At 33.3% G+C, this 14,151-nt stretch overlaps 1 protein-coding gene across 1 annotated transcript in view; it reads left to right on the forward strand.

Annotated features, from left to right (window-relative positions):
* LOC140047079 (ATP-dependent RNA helicase A-like) overlaps window positions 1-14,019 on the forward strand; it is a 50,295-nt gene extending 36,276 nt beyond the window's left edge. Inside the window, exons 9-28 of the mRNA XM_072091890.1 lie at window positions 5,589-5,690; window positions 5,794-5,943; window positions 6,524-6,598; window positions 6,840-7,031; window positions 7,303-7,444; window positions 7,569-7,651; window positions 7,795-7,951; window positions 8,140-8,243; window positions 8,563-8,776; window positions 8,860-8,954; window positions 9,156-9,229; window positions 9,377-9,690; window positions 9,873-9,984; window positions 10,229-10,390; window positions 10,486-10,573; window positions 10,977-11,019; window positions 11,179-11,402; window positions 11,689-11,804; window positions 12,340-12,546; window positions 12,691-14,019. Of these exons, the coding sequence (XP_071947991.1) occupies window positions 5,589-5,690; window positions 5,794-5,943; window positions 6,524-6,598; window positions 6,840-7,031; window positions 7,303-7,444; window positions 7,569-7,651; window positions 7,795-7,951; window positions 8,140-8,243; window positions 8,563-8,776; window positions 8,860-8,954; window positions 9,156-9,229; window positions 9,377-9,690; window positions 9,873-9,984; window positions 10,229-10,390; window positions 10,486-10,573; window positions 10,977-11,019; window positions 11,179-11,402; window positions 11,689-11,804; window positions 12,340-12,546; window positions 12,691-12,991 (2,955 nt within the window). The 3' untranslated portion in view covers window positions 12,992-14,019. The remainder of the gene's footprint in view (window positions 1-5,588; window positions 5,691-5,793; window positions 5,944-6,523; window positions 6,599-6,839; window positions 7,032-7,302; window positions 7,445-7,568; window positions 7,652-7,794; window positions 7,952-8,139; window positions 8,244-8,562; window positions 8,777-8,859; window positions 8,955-9,155; window positions 9,230-9,376; window positions 9,691-9,872; window positions 9,985-10,228; window positions 10,391-10,485; window positions 10,574-10,976; window positions 11,020-11,178; window positions 11,403-11,688; window positions 11,805-12,339; window positions 12,547-12,690) is intronic.
* The last annotated feature ends 132 nt before the right edge of the window (window positions 14,020-14,151 follow it).

A 14,151-nucleotide genomic window follows, 5' to 3' on the forward strand; every position in this document is an offset into this window, starting at 1 on the left:
AACTTCATCTGGCCATATGTTAACGTCACAACATCTGATAGGCTTGGTTTTTATATGAATTCATATCTACATTTCATCAGCTTTCATAATAAATTATAATCATCAAGGTAACCTTCAATTCTGAAGAGCTGTCAGATATTCAAATTTACGGCGAAGGTGAAATTACACGACCTACGTTATTCAAGTTTTTACGCATGATGATGTCATCAAAATGAAAACACTGACAACTTATGAGAAAGATAAATAATTAAGCAAGCACACACTGAAATTTGTGCGAAAATCGAGCTCAAATAGCGGAGATGCGCTCTATTGAATGTGATAAACTACACAAAACGGAAAAAAATCCTAATTTTTTAATTCAAGTGGCCATTTGATGACGTAATACCATTTTGTACGTCTAATGTGTATATACATTTATATCTACAACTCAATGGCTTCCCGAATAAGTTAAAAAACTTAGGGGTCATCGTGCATTCTGAATAGTTATTTTCATTTTTAAAAAGACATATTTTTCACCATTTTCAGAACTTTTGTGAAATTAATGTGCGCATTTTGTCATTTTTAACGTGCTCGTATACCGTTATTTTAAGTCGGAATGGACTCAAGATCGGTGAATGTACTAAGAATTGTGAGTAGAATGTGATTTATACATCAAATTTCATTTTTTACGCCTTCTAAGAATCGCGTACGCAAAAACGTGTTTTTGCGCAGTAATTTTTTGAAACACGCAAATGGCCTAATTCATACTCTAAATTGATCAAAACTTAATTTTGAGCTTTTTAAATTTTTAATGACGCGATTTCACGCGCATGACCCTACGTGCACGTGCGTTTTTATTTGCTAATATTTTTACCCTTGACCTGAAGTTTATGTATAGTGAATTTCATTAATATGTGATAATGAATTATGGAGATATGATTGATAATGTGATTTCACAAAATGGCGTATACGTGACGTCACGGATGAGTGATCACGCTGAAAAGCTTATTAGGACTAAGTTACAGTATTTGAAAGACATTGTGAAATTTTGGTAATCATTGACATTAAACTTTTTTAGATATTTGTTACACAAAATAGTGCCCAGAAACAATAATAGCACTAGAATTTAATTCGTCACTTTGACGAATTATAGGTGATCATTTTACTGAAATTAATTTTTTATTTTACATGCACGTATGTTAACATACGATCAGAAAATGTTGATGTATGCCATCCTATTATGTGCTTACATAGTGCTGAGTTGTGCCTATTATATGCCATATACAATATGTACAGTATATAATATATCTATATACAGTGTAACATAGGTGAAATTACGGGACACACATCATGTTCTAATTTTTTGGTATGATGGAATTATCAAAATAAACTTGAAGATGACAATTTCGAAAGTTAATGAATTGAGCAAATAAATATAAGAATTGGAAGAGAATTTGGCACGTAGAAGCGCTGTGCGCGCTCTTTGATATTTGTATAACTTTGACGAAAAAGATGAAAAAACTACTTTTTAACTTCAACTGGCCATATGTTAACGTCACAACATCCAATAGGCTTGATTTGTATATGAATTCATATCTACATTTCATCAGCTTTCATAATAAATTATAATCATCAAGGTAACCTTCAATTCTGAAGAGCTGTAAGATATTCAAATTTACGGCGAAGGTGAAATTACACGACCTACGTTATTCAAGTTTTTACGCATGATGACGTCGTCAAAATAAAAATAGTGGCAAGTCCTGAGAAATTTAATTAATAGAGCAATCACATACTAAAATTTGAGCGAAAATCGGGCACAAAATAACAGAGATGCGTTCTATTGAATGTGATAAAATATTACTAAAAAGAAAAAAAACTTAATTTTAAATTCAAGTGGCCATTTGATGACGTAACAACATTTTGTACATAAAATATGTACATGAATTCATATCTACAACTCAATGGCTTCCAGAATAAGTTAAAACATTTGGGGGTCATCGTGCATTCTGAAGAAATATTTTCATTTTAAAAATGCCTTATTTTTCACCATTTTTCAGCACTTTGATGCAATTAATTTGCGCATTTTGTCATTTTTAACCTGCTCGTATAGCGTTATTTTAAGTCGGAACTGACTCAAATTTGGTGAATGTACTAAGGATGGTGAGTAGAATGCGATTTGTACGAATTTTTACTCTTTTTAAGTATCGCGCACGCAAAAACGTGTTTTTGCGCAGTAATTTTTTGAAACACCCAAATGGCCCAATTCATGCTTAATTTGATCAAAACTTAATTTTGAGCTTTTTAAATTTTTAACACCCGATTTCACGCGCATGACCCTACGTGCGCGTGCGTTTTTATTTGCTAATATTTTTACCCTTGACCTGAAGTTTACATGTAGTGAATTTCGTTAACATGGACGTTTAACGACGTATCTTTTTACATTAAGGGGATAGGTTGAGGCCAAAAGGAAGTGTTCACGTTGGCGTTTTGACCTACAGGCCGGACAAGCAACTGACTAGCAAACCAGAAAATGTAATAGAAATCACATATCTCCTAACAACGATGAACGGCTCTGATACGAGAAAAACATTGTTTGCCGCCCTCTATCCTGTAAAAATAACGTCTTATTTGGCCTGCTACATTATAGAAATAGGTAGGAAATAAACGATTTGGGCTATTTCATTACAGTCGGTATAAACAGTAAAATCTGTTTACATATTACATACAGTGTAGATTAGGTGAAATTAAGGGAGCCGCAATTTATTCCAAATTTTAACATGGCGACGGCATCAAAATGAAATACAAAGATAGCAATTTCGGAAGGATATTATCTCAGCAACAACATATTAGTGTGTAGAAGAAATTTGAATACGTGAAATATTGATGCACGCTCTTTTAAATGTATTGAATTATAATGCAAAAGATGAAAATACGACTTTTCTCATTTAACTGCAGCCATATGATGACGTCGCAACATCCGATTGGCAAAATGTTTACATGATTTCGTATCTACAGTCCAATAGCTTCCGGAAAACGTTTTAATCGTGATTGTCACATTTTATTCTTGCGAGCTATAACAGTTTAAAATTTACTGTAAAGATGAAATTAATGCCACACGTAATTTCAATTTTTAGGCATGATGACGTCATAAAAATTAAAATATTTTTAACTCATGCGAAAGATAGTTGATTGAACTAGACAATATAAAAATCGGGGTGAAAATGGAAAACGAATAAGTGGAGATGCGCTCTATTAAATGTGATGAGCTATGACAAAATATACAAAAATCCTAAATTGTATATTCGCGTGGCCACACGATGATGCCACAATGTCCGGTTAGCCATATTAATACATGATCCGATATCTACAACTCATCAACTTCCAGAAAATGTCATCCACAAAAAGTTGACCGTGCAGTTTAGAAATTACGACTGTTTAAAAAAAGGCATAATTTTGACGAATTTTTGAACTTTTTCATCAAAAACGCGCCCAAATTGTCCAATTCGACGTGCTCGTATGACGTAACTTTAAGTCGAAATTGTTTAAAAGTTGGTAAAATTACTAGAAGAGGCTGGAAAAACATCAATCACGCGAAAAAATAATGTTTTACATGCTACGTGCGCACACGTAAACATTTGCGCATGTGTGGGAATTTTTGACATGCTTAAAATGACATGAAACGCGTAGAAAGTTGATTAGAAATTAATTTTGCGCATTATGAAATTTTAAATGCGCGTGCGCGCGTAACTTTGTGTAAAACACGAAATTTTTTTTCAACAGAAAGTTAGCGCATGATATAAATTAAACTTTTGCAAAGTTTCACTTTAAAATGTTATTTGGTTTTCGACATATGTTAAATACGAGAAAATCGTTAAATCGCGCGTACGTCACGTTGCGCAATTGTAAACATCATGAAAAGCTTCGCTTGACGACGTTACATAAATGTCAAAATGTTAACATAGTTAACAAAATGTTATGTTTGCAAGTTTTAGAGAAAAGCGTTACACAAAAACCATACAGAAAGAAAGAAGATGACAAAAAAGATGATGATGATGATTTCGTACAATCACAAGAGGTTATCCTGCAACTTCGTTGCGGATAACCAATTTTATACAATAACAATAGGTGATCATTTTATTCTAAATGATCACCTAAAAAACAAACAAAAAACTAAATTACACTTGCATATACCGAAATTGCAAAGTTGATGGTGTAGATTTCAATGAAGTAGTTATTAAATATCATTTGACCTCCTCCAATCAAATGACAATAATTTACTTCGAAGTGTTGGAAATCAAGATTTTACACCATGTGAGATCATTTATTGGTTAATAATAATAATAATATTTATTCGGCAAAAGTTCATTAAAGTACATTTCACAATTCATCTTGCCAGGAGCAAGTAATAATAGGCATAAGCCCAAACAGAAAACTGCTGTTACTCTATCATTACTTATAAAATACAAAAATAACAAAACTAAGTAGCACAAATTAAGTTAGATAGAGGGCATGTACTGTATAAGAAAGATAATGATTAGGATTGAGATTTAAATCAAGGAATAAGTCACATAAAATGACTATTGAAATTACTAGGGCACTTTAGTATTTTCACATTTCACACAGTTTTCTGGAAATACTTATTTCTTATTGTAAAAAAAAATAATAAAATATGAAATCTTTACCTTGATCAATCTTGCATTGGAGATAATCTGTACGTGGTAATTGCTGACTTGATACAAAATCAAAATTGGGATTGTTTTTACTGCAATAAAAATAATCTCAACAGATATAAATTGTGGGCACTTAAGTAATTATTGATTATTTTACAACTATATTTATTTACTCTTTTTAACAGCCATGGCATAGAGTTTTGAATTTTGAGTGTTATCTAAATGATAATAGCAATAAAAGAACATTAGTGCTTATTACTTTATGTTTATGTGACCTCATTTTAGATAAAAATTTGTATTTACTTGTTTATAACAACCATGTCGGTACGTTTTTTATTCCTTTGAAGCTACAAGTATTTTACAATTATATTATAAAATAGAATTTATAGCACCATTAAAAGAACATCATGGTCGTTTTCCTTCCTAAGTAAATATACTGTATGCCTTATTACTTTATGTTTTTGTATAGTACTCATTTAGATAAGCCTAGTCTCAAGTTTTCAAAAACATTTCTTATTTCATTTCATTTATGTAATTCAACCAATAAACAGATACAGAACATAAACAAAGCACAATGGTCAGGGGCAACTAAAGCAAAACAATAACTATAACTCAAAGAGTCAGTTGCCCCTTAAAAAACATTGAAATACAAAAATACAAGTATGCCTAAAACATTTGTACAAGCTTATTAAAAAGTCTCTTAATACTCAAAATTAGTATAAGGGATCGCATCGGTACATAAATATACAAAATGTTATGTCTAGTTAGTTTGCACAGATTGCATTTATACCGACTTTAATATAAAATAATGTTATAAATTACAAAAACAATAACTCGCGTACAATATCAAGAATTTGAAGTAATAATAATATTAACACAGTACATAATTACAATAAAATAATAATAAAAAATAACTAGTTTTATAATGTTAATTTCCAGCTGGATCCATACATTGTAGAAATCGTGCCTGACGTTGAGGAGATCATAGACTCTACTCTTAGCGCCCTCAACATTCAACCTGTTCAACAGTCATCGCAGCAGGTTAGTTATAATACATTATTTATTTATTACATGTTTCTTTTATTTCATTCTTTGTGTGTATTTTGTTTCTAGTTTTTACTTTGTTTTTTCAATTTTTATACAGGAGCCGCAATCACTAAAAACTGCACTGAACCAGAATGACTTTGAAAATCCAGAAGGGCCAAGGGGCTGCTGGGGTGTGTCATGGTCCCCTCCCCAGGCTAATTGGAACCCGTGGTCAAATTGCAACATTGATGAAGGCCCACTAGCCTATGTAAGTATTGTTCTGCAGTCACATACAGACAGTATATAACTTTGTATCTATATACGGTGTGTAAACTGAGATTGTTTGTCATGTATTGTGATATGAAACATCAAAGTTAATAAATTTTGAACAGTAATTGTTTTTTATGTAGATATTGTAATTTTAATTTTGAGATATTGTCTGTTAAATCATTTTTTTCTAAATATTATATTCCTTATTATATCTTATATGTATACAGTTTGATAAGATCAACAAAGTTTTCCTAATAAAGTTGAATGAATGAATGATGTGGGAATCACATTATTGTTAATTTATTCATCCCACTCAGAGCAATTAATAAAACCATGACATAAAAAACTACAAAAGTTCAATACAAATTTCCTTGAATGCAATCAATAATTGATATCATTGAATTCAATCATAAAATATTTTAATCATTAATAAAACATTAAGTTTGTCTTCCATTTTCTTAATTGAATTTGTATAAAAAATGCATTTATTATTACTGAAATAGAGGCCTAATCACGTTAAATAGGCTTACAATGAAACATTATTAAATTAAATTTATAAAATTGTATTTTTTTGATAGATGTCTCTAGAGCAAGTTAGCCAGGATCTTCTAAATAATGCTAATATGACTAGTCAGAAACCAGAGTACATACGGGTAAGTTTATACTTATGTCTTGTTGGCTACCACACACAGATTACAATCTCAGTCTGGTATAGGTCTCATTTAGAATTAGTTGGTGAAGGAACTCTAACTCTAGTTACGCAAAGGAATTTTACAAAAAGCATGACGACGATCCCTTATGACCTCAGCGAGAGACAGACATCCTACATTGGTATCAAATTTTCTCTTTTCCCAATAAAAATGAAAAAAACTAAATTTTAAATTTATCTTCCAGAGCATGGAAAGTCGTCAGGGCCTCCCAATCTTTCACGCCCAGGGAATGATTTTGGACGAGATACAGCGCAATCCAGTTGTTATAATTAGAGGTGCCACTGGGTGTGGTAAGACTACACAGGTGCCTCAGTTTATTTTGGATGACTATATCAAATGTGGTAAAGGTGCCTTCTGCAACGTTGTGGTCACACAGGTAAGCCACATTCATGTAATGATATAATGATAAATATACCATGAATGGTCTAATGCTCTATATTCCTTGATTGTCACTCACGTGCTTAATTGTTGATCCAATTGGTTAGGATAGTTGGCCACAACATGTAAACATTTATTCGTTGGTAGTCTATTTTTTTGGCTGTATTTATGTTTATGTGTAACAGCACTTTTTTGAAAAATACGCAGTATTAAAGCATGTAATAATCCCTGTTGAGAATAATTTAAAATAGTTTTATTTTTGTTTCTAGCCCCGGCGTATCAGCGCTGTGTCAGTGGCTGAACGTGTTGCATCCGAGCGGGCTGAGGAGCTAGGCTTTAGTACTGGCTACTCCGTCAGGTTCGATTCCATCAAACCTAGGCCTATGGGATCAATTCTTTTTCTCACTGTTGGTAAGTACACTTGAGTTTTACACACAATTTTAATAATTAATATACTTTACGTTATTTAATATACAGTATTATAATTTGGAGAGATTATTGAAACAAATACATATTTTTTTTCCCTCATTTTTAGGTACACTGCTGCGTAAGTTGGAAGCTGGACTTCGTGGTGTTTCACACGTTATTGTTGATGAAATTCATGAGCGTGATCTAAACGTAAATTTCTTTTGACTTTAACCAATAATAATAATAGTTAAATGATTTGAACCAGTCACCTATCGTTTACAGGTGAGTGTCTTATCCCTATACCACAGAAGATAGTTTTATATAAAATAGTCTTTGTATTGTTTGCTTTGTAGACTGACTTCTTATTGGTTGTTTTGCGAGAAATGTCACGAGCAAATCCAGACCTACGTATCATTCTTATGTCGGCCACTATTGACATTAGGCTTTTCAGTAACTACTTTGGAGATAGTCCGGTACTTGAGGTCAAAGGTCGAGCACATCCAGTACAAGGTAATGTCTTTAAACAACACTTTAACCATATTTTTTACGTCATCAATTTTGCAAATTTTGCATACTAAATCAACTAAACAGAAATACAAATAATTAATATAAATTACTTAAAAATAATATAATGCTTCTTTACTTCTCTAAACAATTTACTGGTAAAAATTAATACAAGAATATTTTCATATTTGCAGAATACTTTCTGGAGGATATAGTTCAGATGTTGGGTTTTGTTCCAACACTAACTTCCAGAAAGAAGCGAAGAAATGACGACAGTGATGAGGAAGTAGAAGGAGATGTAAGTTACTATACTGAAGAATGATGGTTATGATATAAAATATTAAAATGATTTTTAATTCGAAACCAAGCTTTTCGAAAACACTAATGAGAGTACTTGGAGAAAGAAAAGAAATATCAAGTTCTAGCAGTGATGTAGCCACAAGAAATGGTCCGGTTTTCGCAAGAAAAGGGAACAATCTGTGTTTAAGCCTCTGTGAAAAAGTGGTCAGGTTGAAACCTTACCAACCGTACTGGTTGCCTGCCTAGGCATTATGATATAAGATATGCACATTTGAAATGTCAGTGTGTGTTTATTTTCCATAACAATTGTTTTATAGGAAAATATGAATAGAGAAATAAAAGGAGATTACACACACAAGACAAAAGCTGCTATGAATATGATGAGTGAAAAAGAGATGAACTTTGAACTTATTGATGCGTTGCTAGGCTACATATGTGGACTAGGTGTAAAGGGTGCTGTCCTAGTGTTTCTGCCTGGTTGGAATTGGATATTTGCAATTATGCGACATTTACAGGAAAGCCCAAGGTTTGGTAAGGGAAAAAAAATCTGTTAATTTTTTTTTAACACCATTCATTCTCACTGATTCTAACATTTATAAAATTTGTTGTTAAAGGTGGACCAGGATTTTTAATCCTACCGCTTCATTCCCAGATCCCACGAGAAGAGCAGCATCGTGTGTTTGAGCCGGTACCAGAGGGTGTAACCAAGGTAACATAACATTGTCTCTACATTTAAATTAAACACAAATATATTAATGTTGGTGAAGAGTGTTGAAAATACCATGAATACCCTTTTGGTATTGGTAAGGTGTTTGCGTAGAAACAGTTTTGTTTTCGGAAATACCATTGATCATCTGGGATATATAATTCTAGAATTATTATATTTATATAATTAAATTGTAATTTTCAGATTGTATTGTCAACAAATATAGCAGAGACCAGTGTTACAATTAATGATGTTGTTTATGTCATAGATATTTGCAAGTGAGTGTTTTATTTCTCAAATTATCTGGTGCAAACACCCCTCTTAGATAAATGTAACATTCCAGCTGTAAGAAAAAAATTATAAAAACCATGTATGCTCTCCAGCTCAAACACTGCTTCAACTTTTTTTAAATATTTCTCCTTTAGAGCCAAAATGAAATTGTTTACATCTCACAATAACATGACAAACTACGCTGTTGTCTGGGCCTCAAAGACTAACTTGGAACAACGCAAAGGTCGTGCTGGACGTGTGAGGCCAGGATTTGCATTTCATTTGATTAGCAGAGCCAGATACGAGAAACTTGAAGAACACACCACACCAGAAATCTTCAGAACGCCTCTGCATGAACTAGCATTGACCATTAAATTACTCAGATTGGGCATAATTAAGGAATTTCTTGGCAACGCTATTGAACCACCACCCCTGGATTCTGTCATGGAAGCAGTCGCTGCCCTCAAAGGTTTGTTGAGTAAAACGTTTATTCCGAATGGTATTTGGTCTACTGTAATATAGTCCACATACATAATCCTACAGTATGTCCAGATGTAAACTGTGACTAGACAGACTATGTTAATGTAGTCTTAAAAATAAACTCCTGTACAACTTGATTAAGCTGTTTTACATCAAATGTTTTTTTAATAGATATGCATGCCCTTGATGAAGCTGAAGAGTTGACACCATTGGGACGAGTACTTGCTAAAATGCCCATTGAACCTCGCTTGGGCAAGATGATCATCATGGGTTGCATAATGAAGTAAGGCTGATTACCATTAATAATAATTAATTATATAAACTATTAATTTTTCTATTTAATTATACATAGCCTATCATAGATCTTCTCTAAATTTCTCATTTGGAACTTTTTATCATGTGACCAGAAAGCAGCACAGGATTACAACTAGTGTGACAGTTTCTCATCATGTCGCCAGACTTTGGGGTAGTCACAGAAAAGGGAAGCTATAACAACATTATTTTTTTTAAATTTCTCTCTGAAACAGACTTGGCGATGCCATGTGTCTAATTGCAGCTGCCAGTTGCTTCACTGAACCATTTGTGACCATCGCTGGGAGAGTGGCACCATTCCACAAACGCTACTGCGGAATGCGGCACAGTGACCATATCGCAATGCTTGCTGCCTTCCAGGAGTGGGAGAATGCCCTGTAAGTATACATTACTGTATGTTTTCTAAACTGTGCATAATAAGTAAAATCTATCAACCAATTTATGTAACTAAAATACATTTTGTATATTTTAGAATGCAAGGTGGTGAAAATGCAGCTATGGAATACAGTGACAGAAAGAGTCTACAGATGACCTCACTAAGAATGACTTATGAAGCCAGGGTAGGTGATGGAGTGATGATCAATGGTGCAGATCCTGTGGGGACATATCCCCTCCACCTTTTTTTGAGGGGGGATGGACTCAATTTTTGATGGAAAACCCCAGAATTTGTTAAATTTATTAGCTGTAGTATTGATTGTGAATGAAATGGAAATAGTGAATGGGTGATTGAATTGAAAGGAAAGTGGTGGTGGTCGTGGTTTGGATGGAAATGGTATTAAGCTATGAAATTGTTTGTGATCAAAGAGAATAGTGGTGATGATGTACAACATGTGGTGTGGATGTAAACAACATGTGGGTAGCAACATATGCTATGCAATATTAATATTTAACAAAAGTAATTGAAAAATTATAATTATCTACCAGAAATAGAAGGACTGAATTAGAGTATTTCATTTTTTTCAGAATCAATTAAAAGATATTCTCTTAATGGAAGGATTTCCAGAAGGTAACAACATTTTTTTTAGAATGGTTTTTAAATTCAGTCAAGCAGGCAACAATCACCAAGTAACCGGGAGAAGAATTACTTGAATCACTATCACTTTGATATCAATTTTTTGATAGATCCCATAATATTATCTTATTTCTTAATTCAATTTTCATTTAGAATGTTTGATGCCTAACCATTTTGACTACTCTGGACCAGACAACAATCTAGATGTGGTTGTATCATTGTTGGTCATGGCACTATATCCAAACGTCTGTTACCACAAGGAAAAACGAAAGCTGTTGACAACTGAAAACAAGTCTGCCCTCATACACAAGTCGTCCGTCAACTTCAGCAAGATCGAGCAATCATTCCCGTTGCCATTTTTCATATTTGGCGAGAAAGTAATTTAAGAGAAATTTTCATAGCACAGTAACTCCCTTGCAAATTAGAATTAATTCATTCTAATACCATATTTAGGCATGCTATGCTTTGATTGGTTGAACCAATAATGAATATTCAGTATTTGTTGTTAATCTAGGCCCTAATAATAATTTGTATTACTCTATTGAATTGCATTGTATTCGAATTATTGGTGGATATATTGATATGGTTATGACACTTTGTGTATATATTCCTGGTGGTAAATTTGTAATGGTTAAACAAATAAAAAATGTGATTTGTTTATAGATCAGAACAAGAGCTGTCTCAGCCAAAACAATGACAATGGTGACACCTCTGCAATTGTTGATGTTCGGTGCTCGTCAAGTGGACAGTGATGGCAGTATAATCAAACTTGATGACTGGTATGTAAACACTACATAGAGATAAACTTGTGCTTTGTTTACTATGTTTCTGTATTTTTTAATTTAGGGTACAGCTTCAAATACCTTTGCCTGGGCTGAATTATCTTGCCTTAAGGGTTCAGCTTCAAATTCCTTTTACCTGGGCTAAATTATTATGTTTTTATTTAGGGTACAGCTTCAAAGACCTTTGCCTGGGTGAATTTTATTTCATTTATATGGCGCTTTTTACAAAATGCCTGTCAAAATAACATCAAAAATAAAAAAATGCAAGAAACTTAGGGTACAGCTTTAAATACCTTTTGCCTGGATGAATTATGTTGTCTTAATTTAGGGTACAGCTTCAAATACCGTTTATCTGGTCTTAATTATCTTGTATAAATGTAGGGTACAGCTTCAAATACCTAGGCTGAAATATCTTGTCTTTTAATTTAGGGTCCAGTTTTAAATAGATTTTACCTTGAATTATGTTGTCTTAATGTAGGGTACAGCGGCAAATATATTTTACCCGTTCTTATGTTATCTTTCCTTAATTTAGGGTTCAGCTTCAAATACCTTTCCATCAGGCAGCCAAGGTGGTTGCTCTGCATCCAGTAATTGAATCTCTCTTATTCCGTATATCTGGTAATCCTGAGGAGATACTAACACCAAGCCTCAAAGATGATCTACTCATAAATGTACTGCAAGCGATGTCTGGATTTAATGCTGGCGTGTTCACAAATGGAGCAGAAAGATCAGAAAAACCGTGAGTAATATTGAAATAAATAAATATACCCAAGTTGCAATGTATAAAAATGTGTCTTTGGTGAGATTTAACGTTCTTGTATCAAAAAGCATATTTCAACAATCAATTAGTTAAATGTACCCAATTTCTTTTTGTTATTCACAGGAGGGATGACTTCAGAGGGCCCCCACAGCAAAGACCCCGTTTTTCTTCACCCCCAGGTTACGAATCGTCAAGAGGCTTTAGAGGGGGTGGATTTAGAGGAGGCTTTGGCCGAGGACGAGGTGGCGGATCCTATGGAGGTGGAAACTTCAGTAGAGATGGAGATGGATATAGAGGAAGAGGGGGTTATCGAGGGGGAGGAGGTGGTGGGGGTTTTCGTGGAGGACGAGGTGGTGGCGGTAACTTTCAAGGGTTCCCTGGTTTCCGAGGTGGCAGAAGGGGTGGTTTTAGAGGGGGTTATTAATCATCGTCACTTTGAAAACAGAGATAAGAATATTGGTGTGTCCTAATCCATCATGTTTTGTGGAAAGATCAAAGTTTTATGTACTGTAAAGCTATCTACATTATCAAACTTTATGTGACAACAAATATGATGTGCCCATATATGGATGATGATGTCATATCACTACCATATTTGGGCACAGTGCACTTTTTTTGTCTAATTTGATAGTGATGACAAAGCTTTAGAACATACAACCTGTTACTTATCAACTATAAACATAAAACAGCTTTCATTCTTTCTTTCTTTTTTTATGATGGAATTGCTAAATCGTGATATTGAAGTTCATTTTATCTTCATTAAGTTTTATAATTGAATAAGTATTCTTTTAGAAAGAAGAAATTACAAAATGGAAACCAGAAGAGCAAAGCTCACATGATAGGCTAACTTTGGCAAATATAAATTGAATTTAATGGATTTATTTAATGAAATCAAATTAACTGATCAATTAAACAGCTTCAATGTATTGATTAAGAAATTGTTTTAAGTTTCAAGATATAATTTATATCTGCCTCTGTGTACTTATGTGCACTCCTGTTTGAATTCTGATATCTGTATTTCATGTCTTCAAATTTATGTTCTATAAATCAAGAGGATCATCATCTGATCCAAGTTCTATACAATCTCAACATACAGCATATACAGTATGCTATCAGCAGTGGTGTAACAGCATGAGGGCTCACTGGCTAAACCAAGAGGTCCCTGGGCAGGGCCCAGAGAAAAAAAAAGTGCATTAAAATATGTATATAAAGGCTAAAAACGCCCTATGACTCCACTGTTAGAGGGCCAATTAAGCGTTCCTAAACCAGGGGCCTCAGGATATACCTTACTCTACTATCACGCAGCCCAATATGGAGTTGTAATCTTTACAAAATGTTGTATTTTAACGCTCATAATAATTTTTTAATTTAAAGTATCTGTGTAATTATTTTGAACAGGGTGATCTCACTGTCAAAAAATCGAATATGAAATAAAAAATAAATCAACAGTAATTTACTGTTTTTGATGTTGTATTGTTTTATGTTTCAAACCTCTTAGTGGCGGTAATTATCGCTGTTGGTTTTAATTGAATAAAATAAAAAATAAAATTCAATTTTTAAAACATAATTAGTGTGTTGATGGCG

Source organism: Antedon mediterranea, chromosome 4 (genome assembly GCF_964355755.1).
Source record: "Antedon mediterranea chromosome 4, ecAntMedi1.1, whole genome shotgun sequence".
In the NCBI taxonomy this organism is placed as follows: Eukaryota; Metazoa; Echinodermata; class Crinoidea; order Comatulida; family Antedonidae; genus Antedon; species Antedon mediterranea.